Here is a 14,755-nt window from a genome sequence, read left to right as displayed (position 1 = left end):
TTTACCTTCTTGGCCACTTCCGCCATTGCTGTCTTGTTTCATGTCTTCCTTACTTTCTTTTGAAAATATGTTAGCAATATTCAACCTCAAAGGTGTTCGTTGAGCCAGAGGTATTTATTGTTTTATGTAGGGCGGGTTGGAAGGATCTAAAAGGGAAGTATTGGGCTGAGAGGAGTGCTCACCTTTACTCTTAAAACAAGAAAGTTCTATTCTGTATCTTGTTGCAACCTTTCAGTATTTACACTGGATTTTAATATATATGAACGATTATTTTTAACTTATCGTAGAGAAAAACAGTAAATAATTTTAAATATGAAATGAATGCCTGCCCGCCCAAAATATTTGTCATTAAATCTCAAGTACTGCACATTATTTTAATCAAACATGTTTATTTATTTGTGGTGGGGGTGGAAACAATAAAGCCCCTTATCCTCAAAAGACGCTTGACGTACCGCTAATTGTAATATGTATTCATTCGACCCAGTTAAATAATTTCTTTTTGGGGGACATTAGGCTAATATAATATTATTTAATATTGCATTTTATCCCCTCTACAGTTGATTACAATATCTCTACCAAGCCCCTATATGAGGGGAAACAGTACAGTGCATTTACGCCAATGGACTTTCTCATATTTGCAAGTGCACTTTGCAATCGCAATTATCAAGTTGTTTTCTTTGCCACCATGTGAGAAAAGGGGAGATGAAGTGGAACCCCCGTCCTATTATTAGGCTATCTGGAGGGTTGATTTGACACGCAAGATTGTCAAGATTGATCGGAATGATATCGTAACTCTGTAGAGGAGCTTTAAATAGCATCCTCTCATCCCCCCCGCCACCCACTGCATTCTGCAATGCGTACGGGAGCGATCTTACACCTGTGGGTGTTTTGCGAGTGTGTTTTATCCATAAAACAGACATGAATAGCATGTGTTTGAATTTTGGGGGGAAAGAACTCAGAAGTATGGGTGTGAAATTGTATGGGCCATGTTTCCCATCACAGGACTTTATGAGTCGAGTGTAACTAATGTAAGAGTAGGCGGAACACTGGGAGGAGATAATGTCTTACGTCTTCATTTGAGTTGATGAGAGCGCAGCAAGAGAAAGTGGTCATCGACAGCTGTCTTTGCTGTGTGTCCAAACTCCTCCACCCCGTGAAGCCATTGGGACCCGTGCTATTCTCGGCCTGAATTTCCCTTTTACACTGCAAAGTCCCTCTAAAGGCATTGAACTCGAAGCAGGCAGGCCTTCCATTTTACGGGTCCTCACAAATTGAATTAACTATAACTGTACTTTACAGTTAATTCTATTTCTAAGGGCACACACATTCATTACATCTGACGAGCACAATGGAATATGTTTGGTCTTCACCTGTGTCTGTATGACAAGTGGAATCTCTTCCAAAGCTCTCCATGGTGGTGCTTTGAGATACGAGCCCTTGTTCAACCCATTTTTATTTTTTACTTGAAAGAATATACTTGAGATACAGTACGAGCGGAGTATGGGGGCAAAGACAAACACACTTTACAACAAGTAGCAGTTGTGTATCGAGTGAACAATTTATCCCCCCCCCCCCCCGACCAAAAAAAAGTACTTTCAAGCTGTTTATTACCACAAACAAATACATATCAAATACAATCATGCATCAGGTACTTAAAGTATGTATGCGATGATTGAGAACCCATTGATAGGCTAACCTGGTTTTGTTTTTCTATCAAAAGAAAAACAACACACGACAAACACGAACGATATGTTGGAGGGAGACGCAAATGAACCTGTGTCTCACCAGTCTACGAAAACATATACACATGCATGCATATACATACATTATCAACATATACATACATCTTATTTTACATCACAAAACTGCAGGTGTAACGAAGCATAAACGGGAAATAAAAATAAGATGACAATTATAAATGAAAGAGGAGAGAATCAAAGTCTCCTTTCGCTGGTGGTTCAGAGACGTCATGATATGACACACATTCCCTATGTGGATGCATATGCTATGTGTACTAAGCTAAATGTTAACTGCACATTTGTAATTGTGTTCACCTGCTGGGCGGAGCTTCAGAGGGACACAAGCTTTAAGTTCCACCTCGATTCTTGGATTGTCATACTTTGTATTTTGCATTTTGTTAAATACATTCAACTTGACGTATGCCATGATTTCGTGTAATGTGGTTTTAGATTAATCCAAAAATGTGTTTATTCAACCTGAATAGATACAACTTCCCATCAACTCCTCCGCCAACCATTGGCACAGGTACAAAAAGAGTGTAGAGTATCAAAACCACATAGGAAGTTCAAAGCAAGAAGTGCTTGAACCCTCACCAAACTAGTGAGAGAATTTCCATGCTGCTCGACTGGTTTACCATCAAAATGGAATGTGTTGCAGCAGAATGTCAAACGATCATTCTGGCTTGTGTATCGACTACATTGAAATATTACAAAAGTTCAGACCTGGGTAATGATTGTTAAAATTGTTCCGATGAACTTGTAACATGCGTATGAAGTTGCTCAACAACCATAAAAGCATTTATCAGATGTGTGTGAGCTGACCTTTGAGCTTTGTGATGATTCTACTGCCTTATAGTTATGCAAGACCCCTCTGATTGATGAGCCGTTATCAGTGATGTAAAGTACAGACAATATGAAAAGTGTCATAGGGCAATAGTCAGCATTATGGCAGAGATGCCAGTGATAAGAGCGTTTATCTGTCTCTTAAAAAAATGACCAGGCCTGATTCATCACGCTGGAGGTTCTGATTCACCACCGTCTGAACAGCAAATCTTTCTGGGTTTTTTTTCTATTCGGCTGACAGGGAAATGAAAGTGTTCCAGATGAATCATGGAAACTATTTCACTTCACCATGAAACTACAGCATGGAGCGCAGCCTTCAGGAGAGTGTAGCATCAACTAGCTCGTAGCTTGTGCTACATTGTAGCTTACAGGCTCATATTTAGTTGTTGATATCTTGAGTATTACATACTACCTTTTAAATAGCGTATTACTTACTAGTTAATTACATGTAGTTAGTAGCTCGTCGCGTATACTATGAGGTCGAACACATTCCCAACCATAACCCCCTCCCCCGCACCTATATATATATATATATATACTGTATATATATATATTTATCACTCCAACATATGTTGTGACTGAGCAAGAGTTTGAGTTGACTTCCAACTAGCTTGAACCAAGTAATGATTCGACTTACAATTTGGTGATGAATAGACTTGGCTTGCTTATTTATTTAGTTGCCCCCCCCAGTGATTTGGACTTGCTTGAGAGGTAAGGGTTATGACTTGAGACTTTCCCTACCCGTATGTTACTTACTCCCACCCTTGGTGCTCACACCATCCTCCGAAGAATATAAATGAGCAGATACGTGAGATTTAGTTGTTTCTAAAATTGCTGGTTGTTCACGCACAAATAATGCTCGTATGTGAATGCAAAAAAATAATGGACAAAAATGAACTCTGCGTGCATGGGTGTGGTAGCTTCATGCTTTCCTACGTGGCCTCACTTGGAAGTGCGGCAGCATTTGGTGATGGTGAATCCATCATAAACATAAATGAGGGTGGTATTATTCATGGTTAAACACCAGACCTTGTTATACACTTGAACACACAATACGATGCCTGGCACGGGTGCCTCCTCTGTTCAAGAGTTGCATTGTGTGTGTGTGTGTGTGCGCGTGTGTGCGTGTGTGCATGTGTGTGTATGTGTGTGTCAGTTAATGAGGCATTAAGGCGGTCGCATTCCTGCACTGACATTATCACTCGCACTCCTCAGTTTGCTAAACGATTGTGACACTCTAAATATTCTACTTAGTGTACTTGTACTAAGCAGCCTGCATGTACGAGAGAAAGAGAGACAGACCAGTGGATGATATCACACTGATTAGTGACATTTCAGATGAGGTGGTGAATACACCAGTGCAATTTATGACCATCGAAAATTGTGCCGTTTTTGGTGATATTACAAATTTTAAAAAAATATACCTGTATATAAAACATTTTTATACATATATGTTAGATTTAACAAATACAATAAGCTCTCAAAATTGCACTTATTGTGTACAGTGTACTGAGTGTAGTATAGGGCCGCTGTAGTACCGCCTGTACATATGCTAACATTTTGTTGATCCTGAGCCCTGTCTCTACATCATGTGTGTGTTTGAACGAGAAGTTTGCACAAGTGAAAGGATGAGTATGTGTGGGAGCTGCAGGGTTTCCTGTGGGAGCTTCGGGTAAGAAGGCTTTGTAAACATTTGCTTTCACTCGTATAACATTTTTTTAAAATATGCTTACGCACTATAAAATAGAATAGAATAGGAATCAACTAACTGTACAGCTAATCACACTGACTGTCAGCTGATGTTAAAGCAGTGATCCCCTCAGGTTTTGGCCCCACTGAAATAGTTATTTAGAGTTCAGTTTTGAAGTTCACATCGTACTAGAGAATGGTGCATGGCTCGCTAAAACCCCTCATACAATGTAGCATACATCACACAAAGTAACCCAGTTCCAGCGGGATCTACTGTATATTTGTGCCTACCGCAAGTCTGGAGTGCAGCACGGTCTAACTGTGTGAAGGGGCAGGCTACACCAAGTTATCGTATTTTCAAAAATGCACGTAGCTTGGCGCAGTTAGAAACGGCCAGTTTGCGCCATTGTGGGTGTGAACATAGCCAAGTTGCTTCACAGCCAATCAAAGCGGTTCCTCTCATTCCCTTTAAAATCAGTGTGTGAGAGGCGCATAGTCCTTTATGTTGCAGAAGCAGAAACTGATTTTCAGGAGTCCATGCAATGGGTCAGCGCACACATTATAACGAACTGCAAGCAGACCTCATGGGCACTGCCTTCCACCCCGATACCCCGATAGTGTTTTGTACATGTCCATGTGTCATTTGATTTCAACAATCATTTAGAGGGTTTGAAGCATGCTGTGGTTATACTTAATTATTATATTTAAATACAATGATATCCACCACACATGTCTGTGGATGTACTTGCAGAAGCTGAGGAGGAAGTTGGGTTTTGAATGCTCTTATTTTTGTAACACAGAAGTATAGAAGTGGACAGTGGGAAGGGGTGACAGAACTACATGAAAGAAGCAAAGCAGAGACTAGCTAGACATGTGAATTGCCACAAGCTGTTTCCAGTACTGTACAGTACTACATGTTTACGACAGCAATATTTAAAGATATTCAGAAGTGGTTGAAATTATGATTATGTGACGTGATAAATGATATGTTTGTGTTTACTTGAGTTCTAAACTAAATGAATATTGGCAATTTCAACTTTATCTCCTATCACAAATGATATCACCTTTGCGGGGTGTGTCAGTTATTTGAAGAAGTTTGTCAATCACAGCCCAGCTTGATCCATATCCCATGTTAAATGTATGCATTCAAACAATGTATGAATTGAAAGCATGTATGATGTTTGTCCAAAGAAACCAGCCATTAAAAAACACATTTTACAAGTTCTTTTACATCACAGCATACAGACAAAGCCTGGGGACCTGTTTTCCAGGTTTAGTCACGTGCTGTTCTGCATATAGAAGATTATTAATCCAAAGGGAAAAACAAGTCATGAATATTCAGTTAGAGATTGCAATTTCATAATGCATTCCCATTAATTATTCAAAAGTATCATATCTGTAATACTGACTCTGTATTTCTCAGTATCTATCGGGTTGACAGACTATCACTAACTACTTGAACTTGTACAATTGAGCCCAAGTTTATTGCCAAGAATGTGCACAACACAAACAAGGAATTTGTGTAGCTCCAACTCTAACATTCATAATCAAAGTCACTCATATCATTATTACTGTTTAATCAACCGACTGTCCTTGTTTTATGCCCCACCTACAAAAAGCCTAGCCTGACAGGTGTATCAGTCAGGTTGCATGCAAGGGAGGCATGAAAGCGAGGAGGGCACATGTGGCAATTGGGTTTGCATGTGATGGCACAAATGCGTGAGTGTAAATTTACAGTATCTCGCCATTCGTGTACTGCGTGGGCCATTATCAGTGTTTATGGGCCCCTCTGAATAGAGATGACAAGCAGGCAATTTCGACTGTACCTTTACTATGCTTACAGAAAGTACTTTTCACTTCTCAGATTGACATTCTCAGGTTTGTTAGGTGACGTGGAAGATATTCAAACTTGTGTTATTTATATATGTTATTTATTTACAGCCTTGTATGCTGAAGAGCAGCAAAAACATTTAATTGTGTCACATTGACTGTCACACAAGAAAATGTGTCAACAACAAATCCAATGAATAACTTTAAAACATAATTCGCAACATTCTACCTCTTGAATTTTTACCTTTTACAAGCACATTACAGGTGTCTATTCAGTAACTAGCTCAAAGCTAACATTGCAGCCTATATTTTTACTCAGTGCTCTGGGACCTGCTCCATCTGAGAATACTGTCAAGGAACGGGAATGAGATCAAAGAATGGAGCAGACCTGCTTCACAAGTCACAAACATGTTCACCAACCAGTTTTGTATAGCTAGAAGCTAAAGTAGTAGGATTTTCACACTGTGCACATTTCTGACAAGTATCACAAAAACAAGATGTGGGAACTTCTTTCTCAAATAACAAGCATGTTAGCGCGCAATTTGTCTGATGCCTCGCAAAGCTAACATAGCAGTGTAATTTGTCAAATTCCACAAAGAGAGGGAGTACAAGCCAATTCCACAAATGACAAACATCTTTGAGGTTAGCCCATCAGCAGCTGGGAGCCAAAGCAAGAAACGAAGGTAGCAGGCGACATTTTGGTCAATGTTGCGCATTGTCAGCACAGACAGATAGTCAAATGCACCATAACAGTCACAGAAAATGACAAAGACCTTTGTTCACAAAAAAAAATAAAACAAATGGTGAGTCTGTTTGCTGGAGGCTAGCACAAGAAAATTACAGCTTAGTTTAAGCTTAATTTATGTCAGTTTCTTTCCAGTTATTTGATTATTTTTGCAAGTCAGTTTAAAAAACAACAGGGCCCAACAAATAAGTAAGTGCTTCTCTGTGATTCCCTACATGATGGTATTTTCAGGAACGTGTGTGTGTGTGTGTTTGTGCGTGCGTGCGTGTGGTGTTTTCTCAGCCTTTTGTGTTGTCGTGTGAAGGGCGGGCACTGTAGTCTGGCCTGTACTGTCACTTTCTAGCGCTTTCAATGCGCATATTTTATTGTCCACTAACACACACACACATACTGTATACGTACACACACAGTGACCTCTCTTTTCGAACTTTTCACTCTCACAGGGACGAAGAGACCGACCGGAGACTCAAAAATGTGAGTTGTGATTTGTTTGTATGTGACATTGCAGTTTACAATATAATACATTTTTATTCATATACTGCTCTCAGTGCAGATGTAGCTTTAACAAAGTGCTTTACTGGACCGTTAACATCAAATATAATAATACAACATAATACAACAGAACACATAACATGAAACATGGACAGACATCCAATCGTAACAACTATTCCTGCATACGGCTTGTTTAGGTTGTCCTCCCCCTGATAATTATTCAAAAATATTAAACATTATTAAAAAAAAACAATATGCGAGTAGTTATTTAAAAGCCCACATAGAAAACATATTTTTGAAAAGCTATGAGGATTTGTGTGATATCGTTTAACACATGCCACAGGCTTATAAAAAAGATATGTGCGCTGCAAAATGTCACTCGGCTGGACTTTGGTCACCTTGTAGTGCTATATATTTACTATATTAACTTTTACTATTAGATTTTAAATTGTTTCTTGCAAAAAAAATAAAATAATAAAAATTCTCCACCAGTGAATTGTTCAGTCAGTTAGTATATCAGTGAGCTAGCTTTTTTTTTTAAATTATTATTATGAATTCATTATTTTGTGAACTCATTCCAAAACCTCAGATATTTCATGTACATTTGTATACTGCAGGTGCTGATCACACTTTACTGGCTTGGTAGAAAAGCTCAGGGTGAGCGTTCGTATGATGGACCTTACCTGAATTTCAAGGCGTTTGAGGGATTACTTGGCACAGCACTTCACAAGGTAAGACCCCACATCAGTATATTAAAACTAGCACTTCATACTGTGTGAATATTATTGCAACCCATTTTCACAGCGACGGCACAGTGAATTCCTGTAGGCTCCATTGGTGTGTAAAGGGTGTAACCTGGCATGCACGCCGCATGGGGGAGTCCAAGCTAAAGACATACTTAGGTTAAGTAATGTACTGTGTGAACCCATGGCTTCACAAGGTTATTTAAGTCCTGTTTACCAACTTGTTCACTGTCATCGTCATGTGACTGGACTGGTCTGGGCACATTTTGTACATGCAGCAGTAATACTGTAATGTTCCTCAACCTGTGATTGGGTGTGTTGCAAGTGTGCAATGCCTGTTTCATTGAAAATTACCTGTAACTTCTTCAACAGTGTTTAAGAGTGACATCTATTTGACTTTATTTTTGTTAGTTCGGTGGTCACTGATCTCTTTGAAACTTAGAGCTACTTCTTGAGGAGTGATTCATGCCAATGGCTGCGAGTTTGATACACAGTTCTGTAATAAATTTGCTCAAATGAGTGTTTACCTTTCATAATGTGATTGTAATGTGATTATTACGAATAAAAGAGATCTGTGAATAGACTGATCATGATTTCTCACAATAATTAGGATACAGTATTACTCTAAATGTCTGCCAGTGTTTACATTTTCAAATGATCAATTCTACAACGTTCTTGGAAAATCACAGTGCCATCAATGGTTAACTATTTTTAGAGTTCTTCCCGCCAGCTACTCATGTGATCCTTGGGGGCTACCTGGTGCCCTCGTACACCACCTTCTTGACCCCTGGTTTATTGTGAATTAGTTCGTTGTCAGACAGCTAGTTAATCTGGGGGTTTGTTCATTCATTAGTTCATTAGCTGGCTATTTAATTGCTTATTTTGCTACTTGTCACATGTTTAGTTCACTACCTCACTAGTGAGATAATTATCCAATTAATTACGTTGCTAATTAATGTGTTAGTTAGTTAGACATTGAGCTAGTTTTGTAGTTAGTTTGCTAGTTCAATAGGCAAAGTCAGTTAATTAACTGGTTAGAATCTTAGTCCAATTTTTAGGTAGATTGTCAAGTTGTGTTTGTTTGCACTCTATAGTCAATTTGCTAATCAGTTAATTAGTTAGTGATGAAGTATTGACATTGTGTTTTATATTGCAACTGTCGTCTTTGGAAAGCATGAAGCGAGAAAAGAAGTTATGCTTTCATTGCGGTTTGTTGGTTGGTGAATTAGCAAGATAATACTTTTTAGTGCAGAACAAGAAGCGTGCTTGCATGCGGAGAAAGTGGGGTAGTGACTTGGGTGCCATACGACTGAGAACTCCATCGGTGAAGTCACAAAAAGTAAAACAGACATTGTGATTTGTGCATTCCATAAAAACCATGCTGAACTGAACTGAACTGTACTTGTTGGACACTGAGGTTTTCTGTAAATGCAAAAGCGAGAGGCCCATGGCCAAGCGAGGTCATGCTCCACAAGGGAGTGTTCTCATGCACACCCACGCACACTGGAACAAAATATTATAACTGCTTGTAATAATGTTTTTTTTTATTTCTCATTCAATCAAATGTGTGTGTTTACAGGCTCTACAAGAATTGTCTGGTCAGAAAGGCAACTGCATCCAAGACAGTGATTTGGGAGATAACTGGTATTCAGAACGAGAGGAGCGTCACCAGTTAAGAGGAGGAGGTTGGCACAGAAGAGAGGATTCGTTGGACAGCTTGGACTCTCTGGGCTCCCAGACGCTGAGCCTCTCATCGGACGCCACACTGAAAGGCAGCAGCGAGGGTAGGACATGTTCTACCATAAATATTTAACCTCATTTGCTGGATTGTCAAATATTAGTAGGGCGGCAAGCTGTGAAAAGTTGGCTTTGTTAAAACAAACAGCTGCCTCCCTCTCGTGGTTTGATTCAGTAAGGCAATGTTTTTCTTGAAAGTTCACTGGCGATTTAGCAAAATAAAAAAAAGCAAAGCAAAATAAACATGGAGCGAAGTCACATTATTGTTCACCCACCCCCCTAAGATTGGAGGTGTGACACATTCCACAGTGCTCCACACTGACTTATAAATGAGCCAGCTTCCAAATGAGGGGAAAAAAGATTCTACACTCTTGCCAGAACACCAATCCGCCCCCGTCCCCTTTTTTTGTCTCACATCCCCTGTCTTGTTTTTCAACTGCCATTGCTATTTGCCTCTTCAAGTCGACACAAAAGTTATACTATGTTTTTTTTTAGAAGGTCCTACTGGTACTTAGCTGTTAATCTTCCAGAAATCCGGCCATATCAGATTACATATGTCTTACATAGCCAGAGAATGTCCTGTGTTAAACCAAATCTAACAACCAATGTTTTCATGTAAAAATGTTCACATTTTCTACATTGTTGTAATGGGCAGTGAGCACATTGTTGCCCAATTTTTATTTATATTTGCTGATGCTGTGTTTTTGTTCACATTCACAGTTGAGGAAAACAATTCCATACAGTATACGTATATTTTATGAAAATATGTGTCATATTGTCTTTAGACAACCTGTCAGAAGAACAAAAAGTGAGTCTTGTGTGTGTTTTTCAATTCCACTGAGCTCTGTGTGGTTTAGGGTGAGCCCAGTAATGAAGAATTTGTAAACGAATCAACCTTTTTATTGACAAATTTGAGCCAGAAATCTCTAAACAGTTGGATTCCAGGATCAGAAAATTACTGTACTATCAAGTAATGTATGGTTTTAACACGTGACCCTCTTTAAAAAAATAAAAAAAAAAGGCATACGGTACCCGGTAAATAAAATCCTCAAATTTTCAGGGTGCTTGTATTTTCTGTAGAGGTAATTCAGCACCCCCAATAATGGGCGTGAGACGCCTATGGCTGACAGCCACACACTATTTGTAGTGCCTGGTCATACCATGTACCATATTTGTAACCGGTCACAAAGTGATCAAAGCAGATTTGGCATTGTTACCCTAACTTTGGTGCATATGCATTGAGAAATGGAAGAAATAAACACATGTATTACCGTTCGCTTATCCCGTCGCTGTGTAACATAGAGACGGAGGCTACAGTGTTACCACGGTCTCCTCTTTGCTGCATTTTTCATTTTTTTTTGCCGAGCCCCCTCTTGTTCTCTTGAATAAAATGTGTCTTCTTACCAGGAAGACAGAAGAGCCATGTTCTCCCTTTTTTGTTGTGTGTTATTGTGTGTCCTTCCGACTACTGTGTGTAATGCGACATGGTTTTCTCAGTTTTCAGTCGAACTAGATCAAACATCAGTCCTTTATCTTCTTCCACCTGCCAGGTTGTTGCAGCGACGCCGAGGCCGACGCAGCTTTCAAGATGTCCAACAACAAGGAGTCTCTTTCTTACCGCCGCTCCGTCACCCTCACACCGAAGGTCACCACACAGTTCAACCAATTCCTGCCCACGAAAGACAAGGCCACAGGATATGTTCCCGCTCCTCTGAGGAAGAAACGGACCGAACGCAATGACGACAATCGACGCAGTTGGGCCAATCCTGTTTACATGGACGAAGATGACTTACCAATCACCAGGTACTGTACTAAACCTAAACTAGTAACTGAAGCTGTGGCTGTGTTCGGAATCACTCCTCACACACTACATTGAGGAGTGTCGAACCCATTTTTGGTGAAAGCCACAAATTGTTGTTTTGGAATCCCTCAGAAGGCCAAAATGCCTGTAAAACCATGTAAATAAATAAGTCTCTCGTAATTCCCAAATTGATGAATAAATAGTATTGAAATTAGAAGTGAAGGAAAAGTTTGTTTGGATCTATTCTGGAGGTTAGGCACAAACTGTGAGTTGGAAGGGGTGCAAGTGAGTCTGTCATTTCAAAGGCAACACAGGGTTTGTGTCGCAATTTTCTATTTCGATCCTGTATCGTTTAGAGCAGGGTGCGTTGGTAGATCCTGATCTACGGGTAGATCTAAGACAGGTCCCAAGTAGATCCGAGGAGTGTCGAGAAGAAAAAAAACAAACAACCATTTGTGTGTCTTTGTACATGTTAGTAATATATTTTTTGTGTTAATATACACTGCACACTAATCATCTTATCAATCTCATTTTCACTAAAAAAATATTAAAAAATAAAATAAAGCAGGTAAATCTTAAATTTACGGTGGCGCGTGATTATGTCACCGGAAGTTGTTAGCGCACAGCAGTTTGCAATTGCAGCTTGTGATCAGAGCTTTTCGTGTACAATTCACAGAGGGCACGAGCAAAGAATAGGAATTTAAGAGGGCCCAGGGAAGCACTTTAAAACTGTACGTGTGCGCTACCATAGTTAACAGGCTGCAAAAGTGTGTCACACGCCTCCGTTTCAGGCTGTTTCTCATCATGTCGTGCGTGTGTGCGTGTGTGTGCGTGTGTGTGTGTGTGTGTGTGTGTGTGTGTGTGTGTGTGTGTGTGTGTGTGTGTGTGTGTGTGTGTGTGTGTGTGTGTGTGTGTGCGCGCATGCGCGCCGGTAAGGGTAGATCCCGGGAGGTTAGTTGATCGAAAAGTAGATCTTCAATCCAAAATGTTTGGGCACCCCTGGTTTAGAGTGTCCTCCTTGTACCCCGCAATGCATCTAGAAAAGTAGTGAGCAACCAATTCTCATTATTTACATCATACAGTATCTGATGATGCATTGGACTATTCAGGAGTTGTGGCTTCAAATGACCTTGGGCGGACAAATTGCTTTATTTGTAGTCATTTTGTAAAATACACTCAGAAAAAGAATATAGTGTTGCAAGGTGCGAAATAACTTTTTTCTCCACGGAGCAGTTTTGGCAAAACTTCAGCAGTTCATGAGCAAAACTCTTTTGCTCGTGACTGACTTTCTAATTTTGAGGAGATAAGATAAGATAAGATAAGATAAGATAAGATAAGATAAGATAAGGAGAGACCTGAAGCAAGTGTTTTATAAGACAATAAAACCAATGGTCAATGGATGAAAATTTGTTTTTCTTTTTTATACACCGGTACGATAATTAATACTGCGGATAGCAACAAACTGTATTTTTTGGTCTCGAAACATTTTCAATAGGACAGTTTCAAACAACATACAAATGTAATTCGAACGTAGTAGTCTCTTGGCATGGCTTCCCTGTCTTTCCTCGTCATCCCTTTGTGAGAATGATACTTGTCAGAAGGTTCTGACACAGTAGTAACTTCGGGGCGAGTCCATGTGTTTAGCCACCCTTGTAGCCAGCTGAAGCTCATCGCTTGCTATTTGGTGTGGTTTAAATAGCACCAAGCTTGCCTCAACCTCCGACTACCGCCGCAGAGGTGATGTGCATCCAGCCCAGTGAAGCTTAAAACCTCTAATAAAAATGCACATTTTAACTCGAAAACTGTGACGCAAAAGCTCTTATTGTTGTTAAATCGTATGTTTTTCACAGAAGGTCGACCAGTTGGTGTTCATCTGGTACGTTGTAATTATTTTAATTGAAGTTATTAATGGCGCTCGTGTGGTGTTTGAAAACGGATTTTTCATTTACTGATGAGTGAGGTGTATATAGTCCACTGTTCAAAAAAGTCCCTATATACTAATTAGGAAGGAGGATGAGTGAAGGATTCCAAACACAGTCCATGTCTATGGAATTTTACATGCTGAGTTATTTTCTTCCGATGCTGCTCTTTGTTCATGGTCCAATGGTCCATGTTGGTACCGGTGTTGTGTTTCCTTCCCATTTCCTGCAACGGTACCCTCAGTGACACCACCCTGCCCCCTGGCAAAAGTTCCACATCCCCCAGTGCTCACCCACAGTCTGCCATTGATTACGAAAGTGGCAGCGACTCTGACTCAGACCGTCCGGACCCCGATGTCATTATGGATGATCTGGCCAGCCGACGCTTCCACAGCCCCCCACCGGCGCCCCCTGCCAACTTTTCCATACCCATCAGCCTGTCAGCTTTGGGTATGGCACCCGCGGGGCAATGGCCGAGGGTGACTGTGAGCCCCAGTGTTGCTCGCAGGTCAGAGAAGCATTGGTGTGACTGTGTTGTGGCGAGAGCGCGAACATGGACGCTTCCTTCACACATTCAGTTTGTTCATCGTAACATCGGGCAATACCTTTGGATGTGCTCAAGCTAACAGCGCTGTCTGCTGTTTTGATTGATTTATTTTTTTCTGTTTTGAGCCAGGTTGAGTTTCAGCTGCACAACTTTCATTTGTCCTGCTTGATTTTTGTGGACGTTTGACTGCATTTTGTTCGAAAGCTTGTGTTGAGCTGATGAGGATCATTCGACCCCTCCCTCTACTTTTGGTGTGCCGTGATTGCCTAACAAGCCAAATGCTTTCACACGCGTGACTGCGCCGTCCATCTCTCTCGAAGCAGCAGCGATGGTGGGGAACAAAGGGCCGAGCGCCGACCCCCGGTGTCCACTGAGAGCATTTTCAGTGATCCGTATGCCAACTCGGAGGATGAAGACGATGAGGTGGGCTACGCAGACCCTGTTCAAGATGACCTCTACGCCCGCAAGGTGGGAGCCAGAAACTTGGTGGCAGGCGATGCCTCCTACCACAAGTTCTTGCCCAAGTTGTGGACACCCGAGGAGGACGTTCATATCCAGAAGATCAAGCTGGGCTCTCAGAGCAGACCGTGGTACAGGAAGATGCAAGGGTTCAGGTGTGTGAGAGTACAGGAATCCACATTGACTTTGGGCCCGATTTACGAAAAGATCC

The 14,755-nt window shown here is 40.7% G+C and overlaps 1 protein-coding gene across 7 annotated transcripts in view; it reads left to right on the top strand.

Annotated features, from left to right (window-relative positions):
* lmo7a (LIM domain 7a) overlaps positions 1–14,755 on the top strand; it is a 59,226-nt gene that overhangs the window by 25,712 nt on the left and 18,759 nt on the right. For 6 of the 7 annotated variants that reach the window (XM_052082460.1, XM_052082461.1, XM_052082463.1 and 3 more), the window contains 4 exons: positions 7,290–7,320; positions 7,956–8,069; positions 9,661–9,865; positions 11,369–11,621. In XM_052082460.1, the coding sequence (XP_051938420.1) occupies positions 7,290–7,320; positions 7,956–8,069; positions 9,661–9,865; positions 11,369–11,621 (603 nt within the window). Of the gene's footprint in view, positions 1–7,289; positions 7,321–7,955; positions 8,070–9,660; positions 9,866–11,368; positions 11,622–13,782; positions 14,047–14,408; positions 14,700–14,755 lie in introns of all 7 variants that reach the window. The other variant, XM_052082466.1, reaches the window with a different exon arrangement.

Source organism: Hippocampus zosterae, chromosome 12 (assembly GCF_025434085.1).
Source record: "Hippocampus zosterae strain Florida chromosome 12, ASM2543408v3, whole genome shotgun sequence".
In the NCBI taxonomy this organism is placed as follows: Eukaryota; Metazoa; Chordata; class Actinopteri; order Syngnathiformes; family Syngnathidae; genus Hippocampus; species Hippocampus zosterae.
This window is presented reverse-complemented; position numbering and strand designations above follow the sequence as displayed.